This window comes from Myotis yumanensis, unplaced genomic scaffold (genome assembly GCF_028538775.1).
Source record: "Myotis yumanensis isolate MYYU_CA2020_CCGP unplaced genomic scaffold, mMyoYum1.0.hap1 SCAF_3, whole genome shotgun sequence".
Lineage (NCBI taxonomy): Eukaryota > Metazoa > Chordata > Mammalia > Chiroptera > Vespertilionidae > Myotis > Myotis yumanensis.
In genome coordinates this window covers 23825520-23852747 of record NW_027223754.1, presented here as the reverse complement: position 1 = coordinate 23852747, position 27228 = coordinate 23825520, and the positions used below count along the sequence as shown (strand labels likewise).

The window sequence follows — 27228 nt, the reverse complement described above, 5'->3', positions numbered from 1 at the left end:
GAGCTCTCAGCAAGAGAAATAAAAGAAAACATGTACCATTGTGACAAAAAATAAATAAATAAATAACCTGGGAATTAACCAAGTGGGTTAAAGACCTGACTCGGCAAACTATGGGTCATTGAAAAAAGAAACAGAGAAAGATACAAACAAGAGCAAGCATATACTGTGTTCATAGATAGGAAGAATTAACATCATTAAAATGTTCATACTAACCAAAACAATCTATAGATTCAATGCAAGCCCTATTAAAATACCAATGCAGGCATGCCGACCAATGGAACAGAACAGATACCCCAGAAATCAACCCACACTTTTATGGTCAATTAATATTTGACAAAGAAGGCAAGTGCATGCAATAGAGTAAAGAAAGTCTCTTCAATAAATGGTGCTGGGTAAATTGGACAGGTACATGCAAAAAAAATGAAACTAGACCAACTTATACCATACACAAGAATAAGCTCAAAATGGATAACAGACTAAAATATAAGTTGTGAAACCATAAAAATCCTAGAAGAAACCACAGGTAGCAAAATCTCAGACATCTCTCATAGCAATATGTTTACCAATACATCTCATAGAGTAAAAGAAACAAAGGAGAAAATAAACAAATGGGACAACATGAAAATTAAAAGCTTCTGCACAGCAAAAGAAACCATCTTCAAAATGAAAAGGGAACGCACTGAATATGAAACATTTGCCAGTGATACATCTGATAAGGAGTTAATTTTCAAAATATATAAAGAACTCATTTAACTCAACAAAAGCAAGACAAACAATCCAATTTAAAAAAATGGGCAAAGGACCTGATTGGATATTTCTCTAAAGAGGATATACAGATGGCCAACAGACATATGAAAAAATGCTAAAAGTCACTAATCATCAGAGAGATGCAAATTAAAACTACATTGAGTATCACCTCACACCTGCCAGAATGGCTACCATCAATAAATAAACAAATAACATGCACTGGCGAGGATGTGGGAAAAAAGGAACCCTCGTGCACTGCTGGTGGGAATACAGACTGGTACAGTCATGGTGGAAAACTGTATGGAGTTTCCTCAAAAAATTAAAAATGGAAATGCCATTTGACCCAGTGATCCCACTTTTAGACTATATCCTAAGAATCCCAAAACACTAATCAGAAAGAATATATGCACCCTTATGCTCACAGCAGCATTGTTTACAGTAGTAAGAAGGGAAACAACCCAAATGCCCATAAGTAGATGAATGACTAAAAAAATCTGTGGTACATTTACACAGTGGAACACTATGCACCTGTAAAAAGGAAGGATCTCTTAACCTTTTTGACAGCATGGATGGACCTGGAGATTTCTTTTTAATGTTTTCTTTCTTTTTTTATTTTTCTATTGTTTAAAGTATTAGATATATCTCCCTTTTCCCAGACTGACCTCCCCTGCCCCACCCTCCCCCCAGGACAAGCCCCCACCACCCCAGTATCTATGTCCATCGGTCTTGCTAATATGCATGCATACAAGTCCTTTGGTTGATCTCTTACCCCCCTTTCCTTGCTTTCTCTCTGAGATTGGACGGTCTGTTCAGTGTTTCAGACCAGGAGGTTTTTGTGCTAAACAAAATAAGCCACTTAGAGAAAGACAAATATCCCATGTTCTTACTTATATGTGGAATCTAATGAACAAAATAAACTGATGAACAATAATAGGTCCAGAGTCATGAAAGCATGGAAAACACTGACAGATATCAGAGGGATTGGGGGAGAGAGAGTGGGAAGCGATTAACCAGAGAACTTATATACATGTATGCATAGCCCACGGACACAGGCAATAGTGTGATGAAGGCCTGGGTTGCAGCAGGAGCCAGGTAGAAGGGGACAAATGGGGCAAATTGGGGGACATCTATAATATTCTCAACAATAAAAATAAATTAATTAAATAAAATGGGCAATTAAAACCACAGAAGGCAAAAACAGAGAGGGGAAATTAAAAAAAAACAACAACTATGAACACGAACAATGAATAGAAACAATTCAATATCTATTTATTAAAAATTATCAACACAGTATGTAGAGAGGGAAAGTACCACAACAAGAAAAAGGCTCTATGGGACAAGTCTACAGCTAACATCATACTCAATGTGAAAAGCTAAAAGTTTTTCTTCTAAGATCAGGAAAAAGACAAGGATGTGCTCTCTCACCACTTTTGCTCAATATAATATTGGAAGAACTAATTAGAGCAATTAAGCAAAGGGGGAAAGGCATCCAAATTGGTAAAGAAGAAGTAAAGATGTCACTATTTGCATATGACATGCTATTATATATAGAAAACCCTAAAACTCATAAAACAAACAAACAAAAATGTTAGAAGTAAAAAATGAATTCTGTAAAGTAGCTGGATACAAAATTAATACACTACACAAAAATCTGTTGCATTTATGTACACTAATAAACTATCAGAGTAATTTAAAAAAACAAGCTCATTTACAATTTTAAGATAACTGAAAATATTAGGAATAAATTTAACCAAGCTGGTGAAAGATCTCTACTCTGAAAACTATACAATATTGAAAGAAACTGAAAAGATATCCCATTAATATTGTTAAAATGTCCATACCTAAACTATAGTATAGATTCAATGCAATCCCTACTAAAAATTCCAATGCCATTTTTCATAGAAATTGAAAAAACAATGCTGAAATTTGTATAGAACTACAACAGACCCCAAAAACAATCCTGAGAAAGAACAAAGCTAGAGGCATCACACTTCCAGTTTTGAAACTATATTACAAAGCTAGAGTAATCCAAAAGTATGGTATAGCCCTGGCTGGTGTGGCTCAGTTGGTTGAGTGTCATCCTGTGCACCAAAATGTCGTTGGATCAATTCCTGGTCATGGCACATGCCTAGGTTGCAGGCTCAGACCCTGGAAGTGGTAGGTGCAAGAGGCAAAGCAATCAATGATTCCCTCTCATATGTCTCTCTCTTTTTCTCTCCCCCCATCCTCTTTCTCTAAAATCAATAAAAACATTTTTTAAAGTATGGTATAGGTAAGGAATAGGGCCCCAAAATAAACCCCTGAAGATATGATCAACTAATATTTGACAAGGGAGTCAAGAATACTCAACTGAAAAAAGATAGCCTCTTCAATAAATGGTGCTGAAAAAACTGAATATTTACATGCAAATAATTAAACAGGACCCTTTATCTTGGACTGCTCACAAAAATTTACAAATGAATTGAAAATTAAAATGTAAGAAGTGACCCCAGACAATGTAGTTCAGTGGTTGAGAATTGACCCAGAAACCAAGGGGTCACCAGTTCAATTTCTGGTCAGAGCACATGCCCAGATTGCAGGTTCAATCCCCACTAGAGGGCATGCAGGATATAGCCAATCAATGATGTTTCCCTCCCATTGATGTTTCTATCTCTCTATTCCTATCCCTTCCTCTCTCTTGATGTGGGGTTAGGGCAGTGGTCGGCAAAATGCGGCTCGCGAGCCACATGCAGCTCTTTGGCCCCTTGAGTGTGGCTCTTCCACAAAATACCACGTGAGGGCGCGCATATACAGTGCGATTGAAACTTTGTGGCACATGCACAGAAGTTGGTATTTTGTGGAAGAGCCACACTCAAGGGGCCAAAGAGCCGCATGTGGCTCGCGAGCCGCAGTTTGCCGACCACTGGGGAATGAGAAGAGTTAAACCAAAAAAACTTATATACTTGTACACAAAGACCTTGGTGGGGAGGTAGGGGCTGGGAAGATTGGGGTAAAGAGGGGTAAATGTGAGACATCTGTAATACTATCAACAATAAAAATTATACATTAAATGTACATATAAGAAGTAAAATCATAAAACTTTAAAAAGAAATGGTAGTAAAAAATCTCCTTGACATTGGTCTTGCCAATTATTTTATGGATATGATACCAAAACCACAAACAAAAGCAAAAATAAACAAGTGGAACTACATCAATAAAAAGGTTCTACACAACAAAAGAACTGATCAACAAAATGAAAAGGTTACCTACAGAATATGAGAAAGTGTGCAAATTATATATTTGATAAGGAGTTAATATCCAAAATATAGGAACTCATATACAATTCACTAGCAAAAAACAAGTAATCTGATTAAGAAATGGTCATAAGACCTGAATAGGCATTTCTCCAAAGAAGATTTAAAATGGCCACCAAATACACTGAAAGGTGCTTAACATCAATAAACATCAGGGAAATACAAATCAAAGCCACAAGAAATATCACCACACCTGTTAGATGGGCTATTATCAAAAATACAAGAGATAACAAGTACTGGAAACGATGTGAAGAAAATGGAAGCCTGTTTCCTGTTTTAGGAAATATAAATTGGTATAACCAGTATAGAAAACAGCATGGTGGTTACTAAAACTATTAAAAATAGAGCTAGCATATGGATCAGCAGTTCCACTAGTTGGTATATACAGGGTATCTCCAAAAAAAATGTATACACACTTTAACAGCTGATAGATCAATTTTGAAAATGAAATGTATTTTAATAAACTCTGCCTTTATAATTATACATTATTTATAATTATACAAATGTGTGTGTATACATTTGGGGGGGGGGGTACCCTACATCTGAAGAAAATGAAATCTCTCTCAAAGAGATATCTGTAGGCCATATTCAATGCAAATTATTCACAATAGCCAAGATATGGAAATAACCTAAATGTCCATCAATAGATGAGTGGATAAAGAAATTGTGATATATCTATATCTATAATAATAAAAGTGTAATATGCTAATTAGACCAGATGTCCTTCCAGACATCCTTCCTTCCAGATAAAGCCGCAGTGGTCAGGGACCACACAGAGGCAGCAGAGGACCCTGGCCACAGCAGCGGGCAGGCGGGAACCGGGTCCAAGGCCCTTGCACAAATTTCATGCATTGGGCCTCTAATATATGTATATATGTACGTATGTATGTATGTATACATATACATACACAAACAATATGGATGAATCTTGAAGCAAAGAATGGATTGGTGGTTGTCAAGAGTTGGGACTATGAGGTGGGAATGAGTAAAAGTAGTCTAAGGGTACAAACATCTAGTTTCTGGGGATGCAAAGTATAGCATAGTAATGAGAATTAACAATACTGTATTATATATTTGAAAATTTCTAAGAGAATAGACTTAAAGATTCTCAGCACACACACACACACACACACATATACACACACAAATAGTAACAACATGAGATGATGGATGTGTTAACCTTAGGTTTTGTGGAAATAATTTCCCATATATACATATATCATATCATCACATTGTGGGCCTTAAACTTACATAATGTTATAACAAGTACATACCAGAAGTGATTTTAAATCTTTTTAATCTGCTTCATTGTAGTTGCTACTAAAAGTTAACCAACTGCACAAATTGCTCAATATGAAAATCACAGTGCACACATCTTTTTCTGAGACATTCTCAAGTTAGTTCTCTTTCCTAGTTTTTAAATAACTTGTGACAAATGGAATATAGCACTTTAGTTAGAGCTTATTCTTACTTTCTCCAGAAAACAGTGGATTATGAATATTTGATAGCTATTTTTTCCTACAAGTCTGTTCCTCCAAAGTATAAAGATTTGAATGCAGTAATAAAATAGTTAGCATAAAATAGAAAAAAAATGTCACTTAATAAAAAAGCTAATGAATGTATACAAATTCTTAATTTTGAGAGAAAATTTGATATGTTCAATAATTAACATTATTGAATATATAATAAATATTGATGCAAGCATACCACTGTTTAAAACAACTTTGACTTATATTATGATCAGTTCAACTTATACTTGTTCTATTTTTAAAAGCAATTATATACAGTTTAATTTTTATGTTCCAAAATCTATACTAATAGACAAATATGTGTAAATTGACTGTCCCTCCACAATGCCCACAGCCAATCAGGAGTGGTATGCAAATTAACCCGACAAAGACGACGGACCTGTGGTCAGCGCACACTTGTGCAGATGCCGAGCAGCCAGGGGCAGGGCAGGACGCTTGTGTCATCACCATGGCAACAACGCAGGCGTTCCATCCCGCCCCCCCGCCACTTTGGGCCTTTGGGCAGTGTGGGAAGGCGGAAAGGTGGCTCCAGGCCAGAGCGAAGGCGGTGCTGGCAGCCAGGGGAAGGAAGGCCTATTCTTGCACAAATCTTCATGCATCAGGCCTCTAGTTAGTAAAATAAAATACTATTAAAGAATGAGTAAACTATGTAATATATTTATTCATTCTTTAAAATATTTAGGAAATTTTTATACATGAAAATAGTGAGAACAAACTGGATAATAATTACATACCAGAGCAACTCCTGCATCCTCGTTCTTATAACATATTTTTCCAGGAAATACGGCTCCTTTAAAATGAATTTGTTTCTTGAAGCTAAAAATAAGAATTTCCTCACAATTGCATTTAAGAGTGGTATTATTGGTGATAAATTTTCATAACAACAAACATTAGTGAACAATTACTATGTCCTAAGGACCATGCTACTCTGAATTAACCTAATTTAAGCACATATTTTCTCATACCTACAACATTAAGAATATGTCAGCATATATATGCAAATTTTGTGTTTGATAAACACTCAGAAGTATAAAAGGATAAAGCCTAACAATTATGCCAAATGCATTTGCACTAATGGTTTATAGTTATTATTCTGGTTCCCTCAACATTTACATCCCTGAAAATTCAATTTTCTGTGACCTACTTATTCACTCATTTACAAAAATTAATAAATTTTCCTGCACATAAAATTCTAGATAGGAAAACAATTCAATATACTTATGTTATTAGAAAATAAAAACATAAAAATTAATCAGAAGAGAGACACAATATAGAGATTATATAAAAGGTAGTAAAAGTTTATAAGCCAAGCAACATTAAAGAAAGTGCTATCACTTATAATTAATCTCCTTTAGTTATTTCAATGCTTTTATGTAACTTCACTTTTATTAGGTTATTTTATGTCAGTTAGAAATTTTTAAGTCTCACTTCACATTAGCTCATTGAGGACAAGGACTTTAACTTACAGTTTTCCCCCATCCCAGTCATGTTCACCAAATTTATAGAATATAGTATATATTACATAGATGATTATTTTTCATAATTAACATATGAAATCTTTTTGCATTTTTTCTACAACACTGTACCAATATGGAATACTATACTCACGCAAGTAAGTATGCAGGCTGGAAGACATGTTCAGATTTCCACTGTAAAAATCTGTATAATATTGAATAAGGATTTCCAAAAGTAGAAATTTTGTTTTTATTTGACCATATTTCTATGGAAGATATTACAACAGTCAGTTTTAACTGACTAAACATCTAAAAAGAGAAGACAAATAAACATTTTTAAATAAATTTAAACATTACATTAAACTTCTATAAAAACATATTTAAGACATTTAATTTGGTATGTTGATCATGGAAAACTGTTCAACAGCACAACCAAATATTAAACAAATCAATACATATTACAGATAATTTTACAAAATATATAAACAAAAGAGTTTTAAAAACTTACAGTGTTAACAAGTCCAAATATCTGCATAACCTTCTGTGTTACAGCCTTTATATCAGAGCCCATGTAATCAAACTGTAAAACATAAATTACTTTTAAAAACTAGTGAATGCCATTAATATATCACATACCCTTTATATATACAATGTACTATATTCTAAATTAGTGATAGGACTACATTCCAATTGTAATCCAAGAAATAATGATGTATAAGTAATGATTTATAAAAGTGATATAATTTATGCAATAAATAAAAACACAATAACGTGATTTTGTTTTTCTGTCTTTTGTGATACTGCTATTTTTTGAAAACTCTAATGATAGTTCTAAAGTTATAAATTTTTCATTAAATTTTTCATTAAATTTACTGGGGTAATCTTATTTAATATAGGTTTCAGTTCTATTAAGTGCCTGCCAGGCTAGTTCAGTCAATAGAGCACGAGACTCTTAATAACATGACTTTAAGCAATGTTTAAAGCATTTAACTTGTGCCCTTTATTATTTATGAAACTGAATCATAACTTTTTTATTTTTTTAATATATTTTATTGATTTTTTACAGAGAGGAAGGGAGAGGGATAAAGAGTTAGAAACATCGATGAGAGAGAAACATCTATCAGCTGCCCCCTGCACAACTCCCCACCGGGGTTGTGTCTGCAACCAAGGTACATGCCCTTGACTGGAATCAAACCTGGGACCCTTGAGTCCGCAGGCCGACACTCCATCCACTGAGCCAAACCGGCTAGGGCAATCATGACTTTTTTAAATGTGGTATTTCATAAATGAATAGGACTGCATCGAACTAAAAATCTTCTGCATAGCAAAAGAAACTGCCAACAAAAAGGCAAACTACTAATTGGGAGAAGATATTTGCAAACAACAGTTCTGACAAGGGGTGAATATCCAAAGAACTCATATAACTTAACACCAAACAAATAATCCAATTAAAAAAATAGGCAGAGGACCTGAACAGACACTTCTCCCAAGAAGGCATACAAATGGCCAAGAGATATATGAAAAGATGTTCAATTTCACTAGCTATTAGAGAAATGCAGATCAAAACTACAGTGAGATACCACGTCACACCTCTTGGAATGCCTGTTAGCAACAAGACAAGTAACAGTGTTAGAGAGGTTGTGGGGACAAAGGAATCCTTATTCACTACTGGTGGGAATGTAAACTGGTACAGCCTCCATGGAAAATATGTGGGATCTAAAACTGAAAACAACAAATGAACCAACAAGAACAACAAACAAAAATAAAAGCATAGACACAGACAACAGTATGGTGGTTACCAGAGGGAAAGAAGTGGGAAGGGTATTAAGGGTAAAGGGAGTCAAATATACAGAGACAGAAGATAATTCAACTTTGGGTGAGGTGCACACTATGCAATATATAGATTGAGGATCATAGAAATGTATACTTGAACCCTATATAATCTTATTAACCTTGATAAATTTATAAAAAGAAAAAACAAAAAATAGAGTTACCATATGACCCAGCAACCTGTCTTCTGGGTACCTACCTGAAAATTTTCAAAACATCCTATATGACAAAGAGCTAATATGTAAATGGCCATCATGCCCTCACACCATAATGCCATAATGGCTCAGACACTCAACACTGGGGAGAGAGGAATGGAGACCAGCCAGGCACAAATGAGCTCACAAGAGAGGAGTGGGGACCAGTCAGGCACAAATGAGCTTGCGAGAGAGAAATGGGGACCAGCCAGGCTGCAGCCCAGGAGAGGGACAAGCCACATGCCCCATGGTCCTGGGTGCCAGTGGCTGCGCCTGTGGCCAAGAAGAGGGATAAGCTGCCCACCCCGCAGTCCTGGGAGCCAGTGTCTGCAGCTGTGGCCCAGGCAAAGCCGCCCACCCATGGTCCCCTGCGGCTGCGGCTGCGGCCAGCCCGGGCGAAGCCGGCTTGAGTCCTGGGTGCCTGCTGCCAGCCAGAGGGAAGGAAGCCCGGCTCCCATGTGCCTGCGACTGGCCGGAGGAGGGAATCCTGGGTTCCAGGTGTGGGCGAGGCAGAGGTGATTAGGGGCAATCAGGCCAGGAAGGGAGCAGTTAAGGGTGATCAGGCCGGTAGGGGAGCAGTTAGGGGCGATCAGGCAGGCAAGCAGAGGTGGTTAGGGGCGATCAGACAGGCAGAGGTGGTTAGGGGCAATCAGGCAGGCAGGCAGGTGAGCAGTTAGGAGCCAGTGGTCCTGGATTGCAAGTGGCAGTCAGACATCCCCCAAGGGGTCCTGGATTAGAGAGGGTACAGTCTTGGCTGAGGGACCCCCCACCATGCACAAATTTCATGCACTGGGCCTCTAGTTTATTCATAAAGATATATGTACCCCTATTTTCATTGCAGAATTATTCATGGTGGCCAAGACATGAAAACAACTGAAGTGTCCTTGATAGATGATTGGTTAAAGATGTGGTACATATATGAAAAGAATACTACTCAGCCATAACAAAAGATAAAATACTGTCATTTGTCTTGCTTTTCATTAATCTTTAACTTTTGTTTTTAATTGCAGTATTTATTCCCTCTACATCTAATGAAATATTTGAGTTGAAATATTTTAACCTTAGCTTTAAAATTTGTTCCATATTAAACAAATGCTTAATACATAATATTTGTTTTCCTTTATTGCCTTCTTTTTGTTTATTATGCTTAAAATTCTGATTACCAACTTCTAATTGCTTTGTAAATTTACAGGAATATGATTTTAGCATATGTATTGGCTTTGTACTGGGTCAACTTAGCTATAATGAAAAGCTCTCCAACTCTTTAATGAGCCATCACACTTCAATTTTTGTTACCTCTGCCAACAATTATGTCTACACTTCCCTGCCTCATATTTACTTCTTTGAGAATCAACCAACTTTTTTTTAGGGAAAATATTTTTGTTTTATAACCTATGTCTTAAAATATTAATATCTGAAGGTTTTGTGTATCTAAATCTATTATTTTTTGTTTTGTTTCACTGTGGCTAATTTTTTTATGGATTTTGAGCTAATACATGGCTGTTATTAATCTGTGGGAATCCTATTTAAAGTTGTATTCCACCAGGGAGAAATACCATCTGCTTCCACCAGGTACCGTTATATCTTACCAATCTAGGACAAATGCAGCCTTATAGCTTAGAATCCCCTAACTACCTACGTTGTACGAATTCACAACTTAAACCCATGCAAGATCTGAAGTATAATTGTGAATCCTCATTATGAAAATTTTGTTCTTTTGTTTTTCTGTCATTTCATTCACTAAGAATTGAGAACAGAACAGATGACTTGTTTTCTTCCTTTGCCTGAAAGAGGTGCCATATGTGTTCAGTAGACTACCCTACCAATTAGGCTCAGACAATTAAATATTATTGCAAGTGGGTTTGAAGGTTTGGGGATGTTCTAATACAGTGATGGCGAGCTAATGACACGCATGTCAGAGGTGACACGTGAACTCATTTTTTTGGTTGATTTTTCTTTGTTAAATGGCATTTAAATATATAAAATAAATACCAAAAATATAAATCTTTGTTTTACTATGGTTGCAAATATCAAAAAATTTCTATATGTGACACGGCACCAGAGTTAAGTTAGGGTTTTTCAAAATGCTGACACGCCGAGCTCAAAAGGTTCACCATCACTGTTCTAATATATACTTTCATTGAGAATGTAGTCCTTTTAAAAAAAAGAAAAAATAACAAACAAGGTTTAGAAAATGAAAAATGCTTCACTTTACAAATGCAATTAGATATCATATACACAAAATAAATTAATTAACAAAAATTTGGCTTATTTATAATTTAAAGAATTTATCAATGGTTCTAAAATCAAAATGAACATCAAAAATGGGTTTTAAATTTTTATTATATCATTGAAATCAAGTAAAAGACAAATGTTAAATAATTTTAAAATAATAATATATTAAAAGGACCTACCATATTTTTATCCACAACAATATATAGTTCAAGGTATTGAGGAATTAACTTGAAAAATTCAACTCTCTGAAAAACATACATGAATACTAAGGAATTTCTAAAAATTTACTTTCTACTGAAATTATGTTCAAAGATAAACTGAGAAATATGTCACTACTGATTATATAACAAGGGTATTTTCAAATACAAAATTTAGGTACTATTTGGAAAATTCCAATCCAAACAATGTTTGTGGTTTAAAATAATTTTTAATGAGACCTCCAGCTATACAAGAACCCAGGTATCTTTTGATTTTAGCAATATCTGAAATTAGAAATATTAACTTTATAACATATAGCTTTTCTTTCCTTAGCCTTGTAATAATTTTCACAGTAATCTTCCATGTGGGAAGATTTTCTGCTACCAATTTTAGGAAACTACTTTTGGCAAACAATATAGTTTAAAAAACTGGCCAGGCAGATCACATAATATTTATATCAAATAAATTGCCAGACAATTGAGAAAAAGTAATAATTTACATTAATTGTCTAAATGCCCACATGTAAACATTTTTTGGTTTATTTAACCCTATATTCTAAATCTGTTAACTATGTTTTTGCTAAACTTTCATATAACAAGCATAACAAAGAATTCAATTTTATTCTATGCTTATTTTTTATTGTTGACACTATTACAGATGTTCCCCCATTCCCTTCCATTTCCCCCCTCCACTCAGTCTCCTCCAGTCCTTCACCACATTATTGTCTCTATCCATGGGCTATGCATATCCTCCTAATAAAACAGTAATATGCAAATTGACCATCACTCCAACACACACGATGGCCGCTCCCATGTGGACACAAGATGGCCACCAAAAGATGGCCAGCAGGGGAGGGCAGTTGTGGGTGATCAGGCCAGCAGAGCAGGGCAGTTGGGAGGGAGCAGGCATGCAGGGGATGACAGTGGGGGGACCCAGGCCTACAGGAGAGGACAGTTGGGAGCAACCAGGCCTGCAGAAGGGGACAGCTGAGGGAGACCCAGGCCTACAGGGGAGGGCAGTTGGGGGGAACCAGGCCTGCAGGGGAGGGCAGTTGGGGGAACCAGCCTGGCAGGGGAGGGCAGTTAGGGATAATCGGGACAGCAGGGAGCAGTTTGGCATCAATAAGGCTGGAAGGGGAGCGGTTAGAGGGTGATCAGGCTAGCAGGCAGAAGCCGTTAGGGCAGCCATGGGCAAACTACGGCCCGCGGGCTGGATCCTTCCGTTTGAAATGAATAAAACTAAACAAAAAAGACCGTACCCTTTTATGTAATGATGTTTACTTTGAATTTATATTAGTTCACACAAACACTCCATCCATGCTTTTGTTCCAGCCCTCCGGTCCAGTTTAAGAACCCATTGTGGCCCTCGAGTCAAAAAGTTTGCCCACCCCTGGGTTAGGGGCAATCAGGCAGGCAAGCAGGTGGGCGGTTGGGAGCCAGCAGTCCCCCAATGGGATCGGGCCTAAATGGGCAGTCGGACATCCCTCAAGGGGTCCCAGATTGGAGAGGGTGCAGACTGGGCTGAGGGACACACATACTCTTGTGCATGAATTTTGTGCACCGGGCCTCTAGTATATAATAAAAGCCTAATATGCTAAATGTCCGGTCAGCCATTCAACCAATCAAAGCGTAATATGCTAATGATATGCTAAGGTTGCTCAACTGCTCGCTATGACATGCATTTACCACCAAGGGGCAGATGGTCGACCAGTCGCTATGACATGCACTGACTACCAGGGGACAGATGCTCCAATAGGTAGGTTAGCTTGCTGCTGGGGTCTGGCCAATCAGGACTGAGCAAGACAGGCCAGACATGCCCTGGAGCCCTCCCATAGTCCCTCCCCTGTTGGCCAAACTCCCATATCCCTCCCCAGCCCTGATCATGCACCGGTGGGTTCCCTTGGCCTGGCCTGCACCCTCTCACAATCCAGGACCCCTTGGGGAAGTTGGAGAGCCGGTTTTGGCCCAATCCTGAAGGCCTGGCCAAGGGACCCCATTGGTGCACAAATTCATGCACCGGGCCTCTAGTATGTATATATGTTCTTTAGTTCATCTCTTCCAGTCCCCCCACACACCTCCTTCTGAGATTTCATTCTCTATTTATCTCTATGTATTTTAAAATTCATGGAGGAACCTCATGAAAAACTAAAATAACTTTTGTATTTGCAAGTCACCAAATTTTACTCTGAAATTCATTTTCAGTTCACAAAATTATACAGAATATATTAAAATTAAAAAGTCAATACTTACTTCTGAACTTTTTCTATATTGATAGTTGGAATAATAAATGTCACTGATTCCTAAGAGAGAAATGTTAGTGTAATAATCTTTGTCTTCATAAATCATGTGCATGAATCCTGATGCAACCTCCATTGGTTCGATTCCATAGGAGATGTTTTTCAACTGCAATATTCCCCTGAATGTTGAAATAATCGAAACAAATCTAAAATGATTCTACCAAAACTATAAACTAATAGATATACATTTAAAGTCATCTTAGTTTTTCTACTTTATCTCTTTGTTTTTTGAGGTGTTACCCAGAACAGAACTAGTAACAGCAGGATATGTATCGCTTCATATTATACATATTCTAACAAAAATATCTTACAGAAACTATATTGGTGGCATGGATCCACATGCTTAAACAAGTTAAGACCCTTTCCTAAGGTATAGATTTTCTAAGCCAGTCTGTAGGAACTATAGACACTCTCTCCCTTAGTTATAAGTCCCTTTTTTCTTTTCTTTTCTTTTTTTTTTCCTTTTTTTTTTTTAGAGAAAGAGTGAAAGGGAAAAAAGGGGGTGAGAGAAACATTAATCTGAGAGAGACATATCCATTGGTTACCTCCCACATGCACCCTGACCAGGGCAGAGGATCAAACCTGCAACCGAGGTATGTGCCTTTTACCAGGAATCCAACCCGCATCCTTTTGGTGCGTGGGGAGAAGCACTAACCACTTAGCACACTGACCAGGGCCCTTTCTTCTTTTTGAGATACCTAACTCTCCCTGACACTAAATGTCTAAATAATTTTTGTGGGCTTTATTGAAGACACTGCCAGCCTAAACATGATTGGAGCTGAGGCAAAGTATCTATCAGATTGAGGTTTTTGGCAATTGTCACCCATTCTAGGAATTAAGAAAACATAAAAATTTGGGAAAACTAAAGAAGTATGGAGAGACCAATCAACACCCACTACACTCAAGACTGCTCAAAGCCCCAAGCAGCAGATCCTATAAGAATCCACAAGTAGCCATCCATCAGGCACAGATGCTGTCAGGGTGACCAATTCTATTTTGTCAGTAATTCTTGCTCATTTTTTAGGGAATTGAAATAACACAGGTGACTGTAGAATCAGAAAAGATATATGGCATATCAACTAATACACTAGCAGGATCTGGTCATGGCAAATGGTTACAACCTGAGTCCAGAACAAGTGCTGAGTGACACAAGAGAATTTGGAATGCCTGCAATATATCCATAATAATTGCAATCCATCTGAAAAAAAGTACACAAAGATAAACAAATGGATAACTTATTTTAAACATGGACATCCCATATATGCCATTTACATGTGTTAGATTAGCTACCTTAGTACATTAATGTGTATGGCATTTACCTAATGAAGCTGTGCCATGTAGTAATAAGAACTAGTCCAGCTTATTCATTTTAATGAATATGTAAAATAATATTCTAGGATTTTAGAATATTCATATTTTTAAAGAAAATTCAGAATAAGAAATATGTAAGGAAAAAAACACCTTAAGTCTTACCTGACCAAACGGATTGTTAGTTTTCTGGGTGTCATGTTTGTCATAATAATAAACAACAGAAACTGGGGATAAAAATGATCTAGGCAGAAAGCACAAAAACATGACCAAGTTGTGAAACAGAAAGCATAGAAATAATTACTCTTCATACTACAAATTTTCTTTTTACTAGGAAATTTAAAGTAGTGCCAATTATCTTGGCCTATCCTATTTTCCAAATACTTCTCTATCATCCTATCTAATAAAAGAGAAACATGGTAATTAGCATACGACCGCTACCCTTCCCATTGGCTAATCAGGGCAATATGCAAATTAACTGCCAGCCAAGATGCCTGGAAGCCAGGCAGCTGGAAGTGAACATGAGGCTTGCTTGCTTCAGTGAAGGAGGACTCCAACGTTCCCCCGCCTGCCTTGCCTGCCTCTGAGCTGGCAGTTTGAAACATTGTAAGAAATATAGAAGCTAAACAAAACCCCAGAAACCAGCTTTCAGCCGGCCGGGATCTCAAAGCTGGAGATGATACAGTGTTTCAATTATAGAACCGAAACAAACCAGATACCTGCTTTCAGCAGCAGAGGTCTTGGCCCAGAATAAAAAAAGAAAAGAAAAAAAGGAGCGGTTGGGAGCTTCAGTCACCCACCAGCCTGAAAACAGCCCTCAGCTCCTCACCCAGACTGGCCAGGCACCCCAGTGGGGACCCCCACCCTGAAGGGTGTGTGACCAGCTGCAAACAGCCATCATCCCCTCATCCAGACTGGCCAAGCACCCAAGCGGGACCCCCATCCTGATCCAGGACACCCTTCAGGGCAAACTAGCCAGCACCTACCCATGCACTAGGCCTCTATCCTATAGAGTAAAAGGGTAATATGCCTCCCAGCACCGGGATCAGCGTGACAGAGGGCAGTGCCCAAACCCCCTGATTGCCCTGCGGCTCTGAGTGTGACAGAGGGCAGGGCCACAACCTCCCTATCTGCCCTGCTCTGTTTGTGACAGGGGAAGGCGCCCTAACCCCCTGATCAGCCCTGCTCTGTGCGTGACAGGGGGGAGCTCCCCAACCCCCTGATCGACCCTGCTCTGTGCGTGACAGGGTACGGAGCCCCAACCCCCCCGATGGGCCCTGCTCTGTGCATGACAGGGGGCAGCGCTCCAACCCCCTGATTGGCCCTGCTCTGTGCATCACAGGGGGTTGCGTGGCAACCTCCCCATCGACCCTGCCTTGAGTGTGACAGGGGGCGGTGCCCCAACCCCCCAATCGGCCCTACCCTGAGCGTGACTGAGGGTGGCATCGCAACCTCCCAATCTGCCCTGCTCTGTGCATGACAGGGGGCGCGCCCCAACTCCCCAATTGGCCCTGCTCTGAGCCCGACCAGGGGCTGCACCTAGGGATTGGGCCTGCCCTCTGCCACCCGGGAGCAGGCCTAAGCCAGCAGGTCGTTATCTCCCGAGGGGTCCCAGACTGCGAGAGGGCACAGGCCGGGCTGAGGGACCTCCCCTCCCCCTGAGTGTACAAATTTTTGTGCACCGGGCCTCTAGTCTATACTAATAAAAGAGTAATATGCTAATTTGACCGGGAGACCTTCCGGAGACCTTCCAGATGTCCTTCTGGACAAATTTATGGTGGCAGGGCTGAGGCAGAGGCAGTTAGGGGCAATCAGGCCAGCAGGGGAGGGCAGTTAGGGGGATCAGGCCAGCAGGGGAGGGCAGTTGGGGGCAATGGGGCCAGTAGGTGGGGGCAGTTGGGGGTGATTGGGCCAATAGGGGAGGGCAATTGGGGGTAATCAGGCCAGCAGAGGAGGGCAGTTGGGGGCGATTATGCAGGCAGGCAGAGGGGTTAGGGGCAATCAGGCAGGCAGACAGAGGCAGTTAGGGGCAATCAGGCAGGCAGGCAGTTGAGCAGTTAGGAGCCAGCAGTCCCAGATTGTGAGAGGGATATCCAACTGCCAGTTTAGTCCCGATCCTACAGGGGTTCCCGATTGGAGAGGGTGCAGGCTGGGCTGAGGGAAACCTCCCTTTCCCCCCCTCCATGCATGAATTTCATGCACCGGGCCACTAGTTTACAATAAATTAGACACTGAGAGAGGCATTTTAACTATAGTGACAAATAATATCAAAATATGTGCTAATGGACAACCTAAATTGCTAGAAATATCAAATACTAAAACAACATAGGTCTCAATTTCCAGCACAGAACTTCCAAATCTTTGTCTTTATTGCTCGATTCCACATTTTAAACCTGAATCTCAAAATTAAAATATAGGGTTAGAATACAATTTATAAAGATTTCCTTTGCATTGCTACAAACTCATATTCACTAAGCTTAGTTACATACCAAGTTCTTCTCAACAAACTCGGTCAGAATTTTATTTCATTTTCCTCAGTAACAATTAAAACAACGTGGCACAACGCCTGTCCATCATCCCACATAACTCCATGTCACCTCATTACAGATAACCTGTACCCATCCCCACATCTTATCTTTATTTCCAGATGACGACGACTTTGGTTCAAAGCAATCCCTTATACTCGTGCTACAAATCCCATTCTGTGCCACATGTTGAAGATACCTACCTTTTTCAGTCCTATAATTTCAAACTTCCTCTCTACAGTTTTTTATCCTAACACTATTCTGAGAATTTATTATCAAGCCATTATATCCTAAATAACTTCCCATGACTCTGTGTCCTCTATTTCTTATATATTTTCAATTTGCAACCTATTTGTATTAAAAGATTAGTCTACAGACAGTTTCTCTACTTTGTCAATATTTACTCACCATGAAACTGCTCTGAAAATATTCATAATCACCACAATGTCAAACCCAAAAGACAATTTTAAAATAATCATTGTATTAGACTTTCTAGTATCATTTTGGCAACCACACCCACTCAGTGTAATCACACATCCCTCCTCTGTTCCTCTTCCAGAGGTCAAACAACAATAACCCCTGGGCCAAATTAGGCTGGCTGCATCTTTTGTAAATAAAATCTTCTTGAAATACAGCCAGCTCATTGGTTTGCATATTGTGTATAGCTGCTTTTGCACTACAGTGAAAAATTGCTTAGTTCCAATAGAGTACATAGCATATTAGCCAGAGCTCTTCACAGAAAAAGTTTGTCAACCCCTGGTCTAGGGCATAGTCTTCATGGCGTTTTTTGTTGTTGTTTTTTTGTTCTACCTGCCCCCAAAATATTGGTCTTTAGTAGGATTTAGTCTTTAGCCACCAATCTATTTATAAGCACTTAATAAGCTCTCATTTTAAAAAAATTACAGCCAAACTATTGATTATTGCTAAATCTATATCTCAATTACCAATCTCTGCTCAGAGATTCACATTCCTGTATTTATGGAATATAACCCACTTGTATATCTTATAGGCACTGCAAATTAAACTTACCCTCCTCACATAAAGATCTCCCTTGTTCATGCTCCTCATTTAATTATACTATAAGTGACCTTTTCTTAAGCAACAACTAAATTATCCAAGATTCTCACTGTTTCCCAGTCATACTACCAAATCTGTCTTCAAGGCCTACTGAATGTTTTCTTTCCTGTACTATGACCAATACCAGGGGTCCTCAAACTTTTTAAACAGGGGGCCAGTTCACTGTCCCTCAGCCCGCTGGAGGGCCAGACTATAGTTTAAAAAAACTATGAACAAATTCCTATGCACACTGCACATATCTTATTTTGAAGTAAAAAAACAAATGTTTTTGGCGGGCCGCATGTGGCCCGCGGGCCGTAGTTTGAGGACCCCTGACCTATACTATATATTCAAATCAACAATCATCACTCACCTAAATTATTATATAATCATCCTAGAGGCCCAGTGCATAAAATTCATGCACGGGTGGGAGGGGGATCCCTCAGCCCGGCCTGCAATGATGCCAGTGTCCCTTGCCCCAGCCTCCGGCCTGAGGCCCGTCTCCTCCCTCCACAGGGCTGGGGTGCGGATGCTGGGCTCGTGTTGTCGGGGCGACACCACCAGTGTCCCGCCCTGGCCACTATGGTCACTACCATCTTTGTCGTGGAGTGATGGTCAATTTACATATTACTCTTTTATTAGATAGGAAGGATAATTAGACACCCTACTCTACTTTTGCTCCCTCAGAATCAACCTACAAGACTCAATGAGCCTACATAAGTATATTCTTGAAAACATTTTAGCTTGCAATATCCTTACCATGGCATGATAGATCTACAAATTGGTTCTACCTACTACCTTTCCAAATATTTTACTTCCATCCCCCCAAAACATGTTCTTTAGTAATTCACACTGACTTTTTTGAACACCACAGAATCTACTTAGTCTCACACCTCTATGTTTTACATATGATTTCCTCTAAACAGAATGCCCCCCTATGGCACCCCATTTCTTTACAGAGCTAAAAGTATCTTCCCTCAAGATATAAGTCATCTCTTACCTCTTCCCAAAAAGCTTTCCCAGATTTTCAGAGACTACTATTTACATATTTATCATAATACCATATTAAAATAAAATTTCCCATTTCTCTACTAATGTGTTTGAATATATCACTCTGCATTATAAATTCTTTAAATGTGGATCATATTTTCTTGTTTTTTGTATGCCTAAGACAATATTCAATAACCAATATACATTAGATTTCAAATGCATATAGGTATCAAATATACATCTGATTTGAATTTATCCTATTCATAACTATTTAAAAAATCAAGAAACCAAAGAATTAAAATTTTAAAAGGTAAAATAATTACTTACTGCTTTTTGAGATGAACAAAATATGGTTTTTCTTTTATTGTAATCATATAAGCAACCTGTAACATGAAAATTCAAAATACTTTTAATAATAATTATAAATAATATGTTAAATAATGTTTCCTGTCAGTTATACTTTTAAAATATTGACTAAATTAATAATAATATACAATAATTATATGTGCTTCCCTTCCTATGTGGATGGATACTTAAAGCTTCAAAGTTCTACATTGAGGAAAAGGTGGTAGAGTCCCCACATGCCTTCCAGTCACCATAATTAATATATCTGAGGGAAAAGCCTAGTTGATTATTGTTATCTTTTGGCTTAGACCATTTGTCATGCTGAAGGTAAATACCAAAGGTTCCCCCTCACTTGAGAGAACTTGTTGCTCGCCTACTCCCAGCCCTCCTGGAAAGTAAATTTCCCTATTCATTGGAACTGGTAGTTCTATAGATAGGACTACAAGAAATGCACTACACCTCTAGCTACATTCCACAACAACTACCTTTATACTTTGCCTCTCCAGTTAAGCAAGGACTTTACCCTGGAATAGAATGTAGGAGAGGATAGGGAGAGAGCAGAGACAAGTATGGAGAACCCTCTAGAACAGCGGTTCTCAACCTGCGGTTATAGCCGAATAAGATTCTTTGCAACACATAAATGATCTAAGAAGAGTCATCTGAATAGCACACTGGAACGAAGTGTAAGTGGAGTCTGGATGGGACCTTGAATACTGTGCCCTCTAAAAATCCCTTGTTATTAAACAAATATGAAAAATATAGTGACATATGACAGTACCATTAAAAATTTAAATCTACATATATTACAATGAAAAAAAACACCTAGAATGTAATTAACAAAAAATGTACAAAACTGATAGGAGGGGGGAAAAAAACAATAACTCCAAAAAGACATCATCCAGAGTTTTTACAATTTTCCAGGCACAAACATCCAGCTATTTGGGTTGAATTGTTTCCCTCTAACTTTATATGTGAATTTCGAACCTTAAGACCTCTGAATGTGATCCAACTCGGATTGGGTCTTTATAGAGATAATGAAGTTAAAATAACATCGTTAGCGCAGGCCCTAATCAAAAGAGAAAATTTGGACACAGGCATACTCAAAGGCAGAAAGCCACATGAAGATTCATAAGGAGAACATATCCATCTGCAAGCCAAGGACAGCGGCCTGAAGCAGATCTTCCCCTCATAATCTTCAGAAAGAACGAACTTTGCCCACACCTTGGTTTTGGACTCCTAGATTCCAGAACTGAGACAATTTCTGTTGTTTAAGCCACGGCTTTTGTGTTACTTTGTCATGTCAGCTCTACAAAAGTAATAAACCAAAATTCAATAAAAAATTATAAGTAATGCTACAGAACAGGAAGTCGGCCTCAGGCACCTAGGGTGCTCCCCCTCCCTAGACGGACCTGTAAAGAAAAAAGGATATAAAAGCGGCCACCAGGTGGCTCCCAACAACTGGTGTGAACATCAGCGGGATGGATCCAATCCCGGGCTGGCAAGGGCGTCCCACCACCCACCCAGAGGGCCGGTCCCACTCCACTCCACTCGGGACCCCACCCGTGCATGAATTCATGCACCGGACCTCTGGTAGATAATCCTATGACACTGAAATTTCACTTCTGGGCACACATCCAACTGAAATGAGTAAACATATACATACCAAAGACATGCAAAAATAATCAGAGCATCTTATTCATAATATTACCACATTGGAAACAACCTAAATGTTCAGCAACAGTCAAAAGGATATAAAATTATAATATATTCATACAATGGAATACTATATAGCAATGTAAGAGAATAAACGGGACTACATGTAACGGCATAGATTAATCTAAAAGACAGAAGGTTAAACAAAAGAGGCTACGCAAAAAGATTGCGTAGTTATGAGTCCATATACAGACATATATTCATGTATATGTAAATGTATATTTATTTAATATATGTATATATATATATATTTATAAGGAATCACATATGTATCAAGAATAGACAGCATTTATCTATGCTGATAGAAATAAGAATAGTGTTAATACTTTTGGGTATTGACTAGGAGGCTATAGGAGGGCTCCTTCTGAAATGCTAGACATTCTATACCTAGAAATGTGTGGTGGTTATACAGATGTTTACAATATGTACAAAAATGTTCATAATAGACAAAACTAATCTATGATGATAGAAAGCAGAACAGTGTCTTTAGGGTGGTGGACATATGGAAATATCTGGGATAATCTTTTTCTTGATTTGGGTATTGATTATAAGAACATGTACATTTGTAAAAACTCAAAGAACTGTGCACTTAAAATCTCTATTTTTCACTGTGTATAAATTATCCCTCAAAAAATTTATGTTAATAATTATTTAAGAAATGCAAATTAAAACAATAATGCTGTAACACAAGTCCATTAGGATAACAAATCACATTGTTAAAATATACTAATTAAGGTGTTGGCTTGTCACTGTGATCTCATCTGGAGACAGATGAAGTACTGTTAGCAGAAACTGACAAATGCTTCTAATATTTACATTGAAATGCAAAGGAGAATAATAATCAAGACGATCTTGAAAAACAAGAAGAAAGTTGGAAGCTTGCACTACCACATATCAATTTTTTATTATAAAGCTACAGTAATTAAGAAAGTATGGAGATTAATTGACTTTGGGTAGTGGGCACACAATGCAATATACAGATCATATATCATAGAATACACTTGAAACCTATATGATCTATTTACCCAATAAATTTAATTTAAAACATATATATATATAAAGGAAAAAAGGGAAAAGAGAAATGCAACATAATAGTGAAGAATAGAAAAGCAAATTAAGACCAATTTATGTCATCACAGGTTTTGCACACTATCTCACAATGCTAATATCCAGTGTTTTTTCTCACTAGCAAATGTTCAGTGGAAAAAACAATGAAATAAATTGGATGTGACTACTGCAGAAACTATGTTACAATATAAATGGAATAACTGCAAGGAATTTTATAAGCAAATTCTGCAAAACAAGGAACTATTTAAGAAAGTCAAACCATCATGGAAATACAATTCAAGAAAGAGAGAGGTATGTAATTTAGATATTTGTAATTTATTTCTGCTGAACAATAATTTTTTGTATTTAAAATTATTTAGTTTGGCAACATATATATATATATAAAATTTCAAATTTAATTGGGTGCCCCATGTTTTATTTGTAATATCTAGGAGCTCTCTAATTGTCCCCTAAGCCCTACTACTTTTGAAGGTCCTACCTCATATTATACTAAATATATTAAAATATAATCACACCCCACATTAATAATAATTTTCTGTTGCAAAAATATTAAAAGAGAGCTTTTAGAGTTGTTATAGTTAAAAGAAACACTGAATTTCCATAATATTAAGTGTCCCTTTTTAAATGTTAGAGATTAGACTCATGGAGAATTGAAAGATTGGTCAGTCATAATAAGGGAAGAGGATTGGTATGAACTTCAGAAAAAAAGGAAATTAAACAAAAAATCAAATGGAGACCCTTCTTTCTAATCCTACATCACAGCATGACTGAGAATTCACTGGGGGGGGGGGGGGGGGGGGGTTGTAAATAAAATCTAGCTACAAAAAGAAAAAAAGGTAGAGAACCAGTATATAGGGACATAAGACTACCTTCAGAGAATTGGGAGTGATGGGGGAGGGGAAATCCTGGTACAAACAGTGAATCCTTATGTGAAACAGAGTGGGAAGGTTTTTTAAAACTACTAAAAGGAAAAAATAAAATCCAAGACTACAATTATGACTAACATTAGATTATCCTATAATAGAAGGGACCGTGTGAGAAGTAGATTTTCCTGGGGAATCAGAGAAGGAATGTGTACTGATATCTAGGTTCCAGCTGTGAAGTCTATGCGCTGATCACCTTTAAGCTCCTCACTGACTCATTGAAAGGTGAGGCAAGTGCAGCAGTCCCCCTTATCCATGGGGGATAGGTCCTATGACAACCCCCAGTGAATGCCTGAAAGCATGAATAATAATGAACCCTACATATACTATTACACTATGTTTTTTCATATATGTACATACCTATGACAAATTTTAAATTATAAATTAGGCACAGTAAGAGATTAACAAAAAACTAATAATAAAATAGAACAATTATAACAATATCTTGTAATAAAAGTTATGTGACAAGGTCCCTCTCTCTCAAATTCAATCTCTCTCTCTCTCTCTCTCTCTCTCTCTCTCTCTCTATATATATATATATATATATATATATATATATAGCTAAGTGACCAACCATCCATCTGTCCGACCATCCGACCATCCGACCAACCAGCCAGTACACATGATGCGCACTGGAAATTTAAAAATAAACGTTGACAAGGGCATGCACGATACATATAAAGCTCTTGCTGGCGCCAATCACATGCGTGTGTTTCGATCTGTCATTGTTGATTGTGAATTTAATTGTTTTTGTTGACATTCAGAAGCTGAAAGAAAGCCGCGTCATCGACAGAATATGTCTGAAGACCAACTATTGGCACAACATACCTCTGACGCTTCATCTCTGACACTTCTATTATAGATAAAGAGAAAATAGCAATATTAAAATATTTCTTCTAATTAATTTCCTTTCAAGGTGCACGAATCCATGCACCAGGCCACTAGTCTTATTATAACTATAGCCACCCTTCTTCTTATGATGATGTGAGACGATACCATGCCTACATGATTAGATGAAGTGAGGTGGGGACACTGGACAAAGGGATGATTCATGATCCTGGTGGGATGGAGCTGGACAGTGCAAGATTTCACCATGTTGTTCAGAACAGCACACAATTTAAAACTTATGATTATTTCTGGGATTTTCTATTTAATATTGTTGGACAACAGTTGACTGGGAATAGCTGAAACTACAGAAAGAAAAACCATAGACGGGGTCGGGGGCGGGGGGGGCTTTTGCGGCTAGAGGAACCATCAGGTCCAGGACTAGGGGTCCAGAAAACTCAGTAATCAATATAAATACTATTTGAATGCAATATATTAAATTATCAAAATTAATGCAAAAAATACATGGTAAACAAAATATCAGCATTTTAAAGAAAGACGTCTGATCCTGACTCACCTCATTCACTTCACCTTAACCTCTGCTTTAATATCCCTAGCTTTTTATCAACCCCTTAAATGTTGTGCCTGAGTCAAGCACTTTGCTTGCCTCTCCCTAGTCTGGCCCTGGTGGCTCTTATCCTTAAAATCCTTCATCCTCAACAGAAACACACAAACATGGAGTCACACACATTCATACAGATTTTTAAAAATGCTCTTTGTTCTGCAATGCTGGTCTTCACATTAGAAACAACACAATTTAAGATATAAAAATATTATTTCCCATTACATTATTTTCTGGATCTCTTTCTGTGTCAGCGGATGAAATCTTTTCAGGAACTGTGCTCTGCAGAAATGTTTTATGATGATCTAAAATAAAAATAAGCAAAGTTACTTTGGTACCTGATTTTACATTATCAATTTCTAAAATCCAGTTCTCCATTTGTTTCTCTACATTACCAAAAAATTATTGTATAATCTATGCATCTACTTTTCCTTTCCACTGTCTTTCCGGTCACTCTTACCTGCAAATTTCTTAGCCCTTGCCAAGATCTCAAGTTTTTATTTTATCTTTATTTGTCTCTATGCACACATATTTCTAGTTAGGCAGTTTGAGAATTTGACTAAGCAACACTGAGTAACAAATACAGTGTTACTGTGTTGCAAAAGAAGTGTGGAAATGGGAAAACAGGTATATCGAAAAAGAGGGATCTTGCAGGGAGAAGACTGAATATTGAATACAAGGGTGACCCATAATCTTCAGTGGAGCAGGCTGAGGACAGCGGTCAGTCAATCAGAAAAAATCCTAGATTAAATACCTTCTTTATGGTGATGCAATCATTTCTACAACAGCAGAATTTTGAATGTGGAAAAGACCACATATTTCACAGAAAAGGAAACCATTCCAGAGAAGTGAAAGGTTTTCTGCCCAGAGGTTGGCTCTTTGCCTTTTTGGCTATAGACCCTGAAGCAAAGGGCAAGGAGAAAATGGGTGGGGCAAGAGAGGGGCCTGGGTAAGGTCTGGGCCTAGAAGCTGGACCCAAAATGTACAGGCCCCGCTAAGCAAACCAAGTCCCCTCCAAAGCTTGGGTTGGGGGATGATCACGGGACTGGACTTACTGAGGCCTGCCTGCAGACCAGCAAGTCCCATGAAAAGGACCAGAAGAGAGAACATGGCTCCGTTCTCTAGGAGTCCCGCTGGCCGAATAACAGCAGTTGAGGCGTTGAGTCCAGTAACGGTGCAGCTCGCGCAGAAACAGGAGATGCGCGAAACTGGAGGGGGAGGGCAGGAGTGGCTCCATGGGAGAAGGAAAAAGCGGCGCCCGGGTGTGGGGGTGGGGCCGTGGGAAGGTTGGTGAGAGGAAGGTGGGAAAGAGGGAGGGAGGGAGTAGGAAATGGGAGATACCTGTAATGCTATCAGCAATAAAAAATTTTTTTTTTTTTTTTTAAAAAGAAAACCTGGGAGAGCTGCTTTGGAGGTGAGTTGGCATAAAGCCTGCGGGCAGGTGAGGGCTCAGGGAAGACTGACAACATTCACTCACATTCAGTGTATTTATTCTTAAGGAAGGAAAGGCGGGGTGATTTTTAATTCTCAGATTGGGGTGGTGCTTAGTGAGGCTTGGGTTTGTATCATTTACTTAGGCCCATGATTTTTGAAGTAATTTCTAGTTACAGCAAGAAGGAGGAATAAAGATAAAAATGCTCACATTACCCATAGCAAACAATTTCCTACCTATTATATTTTCAGACCGGCCAAACAGGCAAAATGCACATATTTTCAAAAACCGTTGCAAACATTGTGACTTTTCTAAATCGAATTGTTGGATATGCCATTATTGGACAGCTCTTGCATGCAGGAAAGCCCATACAATCCCTGTTCAAATATAGACACTTCAAAAAAACCTCATTTAATATCCCATTATTATTGCCACACTGTAATCATGCAGGCCCTCGTTTTTACTTCTTTATGTCACAAAATGGCAGTGAGCTCCTTGAGTTTTCCTTTGCCTCATATATCCCAGGCTGGGTGCTAGAGGAGCCAGTGACTTGGATAAACCAACAGGAGCAGACAAAAAATCATCATCATCTCCAAGAAAAGCCTCCTTTCCCTAGCCAAAGGACCACAGCAGGAGCAATCTAAC

General features: G+C 38.3%; 1 protein-coding gene across 1 annotated transcript in view; it reads right to left on the bottom strand.

Moving 5' to 3' along the window:
- LOC139006011 (disintegrin and metalloproteinase domain-containing protein 5-like) overlaps window positions 1–26261 on the bottom strand; it is a 76462-nt gene extending 50201 nt beyond the window's left edge. The window contains exons 1-10 of the mRNA XM_070408444.1: window positions 26207–26261; window positions 25377–25456; window positions 19983–20038; window positions 15250–15328; window positions 14898–14974; window positions 13730–13895; window positions 11462–11527; window positions 7532–7603; window positions 7178–7332; window positions 6304–6385 (exon numbers count right to left, since the gene is read on the bottom strand). Coding sequence (XP_070264545.1) covers window positions 6304–6385; window positions 7178–7332; window positions 7532–7603; window positions 11462–11527; window positions 13730–13895; window positions 14898–14974; window positions 15250–15328; window positions 19983–20038; window positions 25377–25456; window positions 26207–26261 — 888 coding nt within the window. The remainder of the gene's footprint in view (window positions 1–6303; window positions 6386–7177; window positions 7333–7531; window positions 7604–11461; window positions 11528–13729; window positions 13896–14897; window positions 14975–15249; window positions 15329–19982; window positions 20039–25376; window positions 25457–26206) is intronic.
- Window positions 26262–27228: the final 967 nt, after the last annotated feature.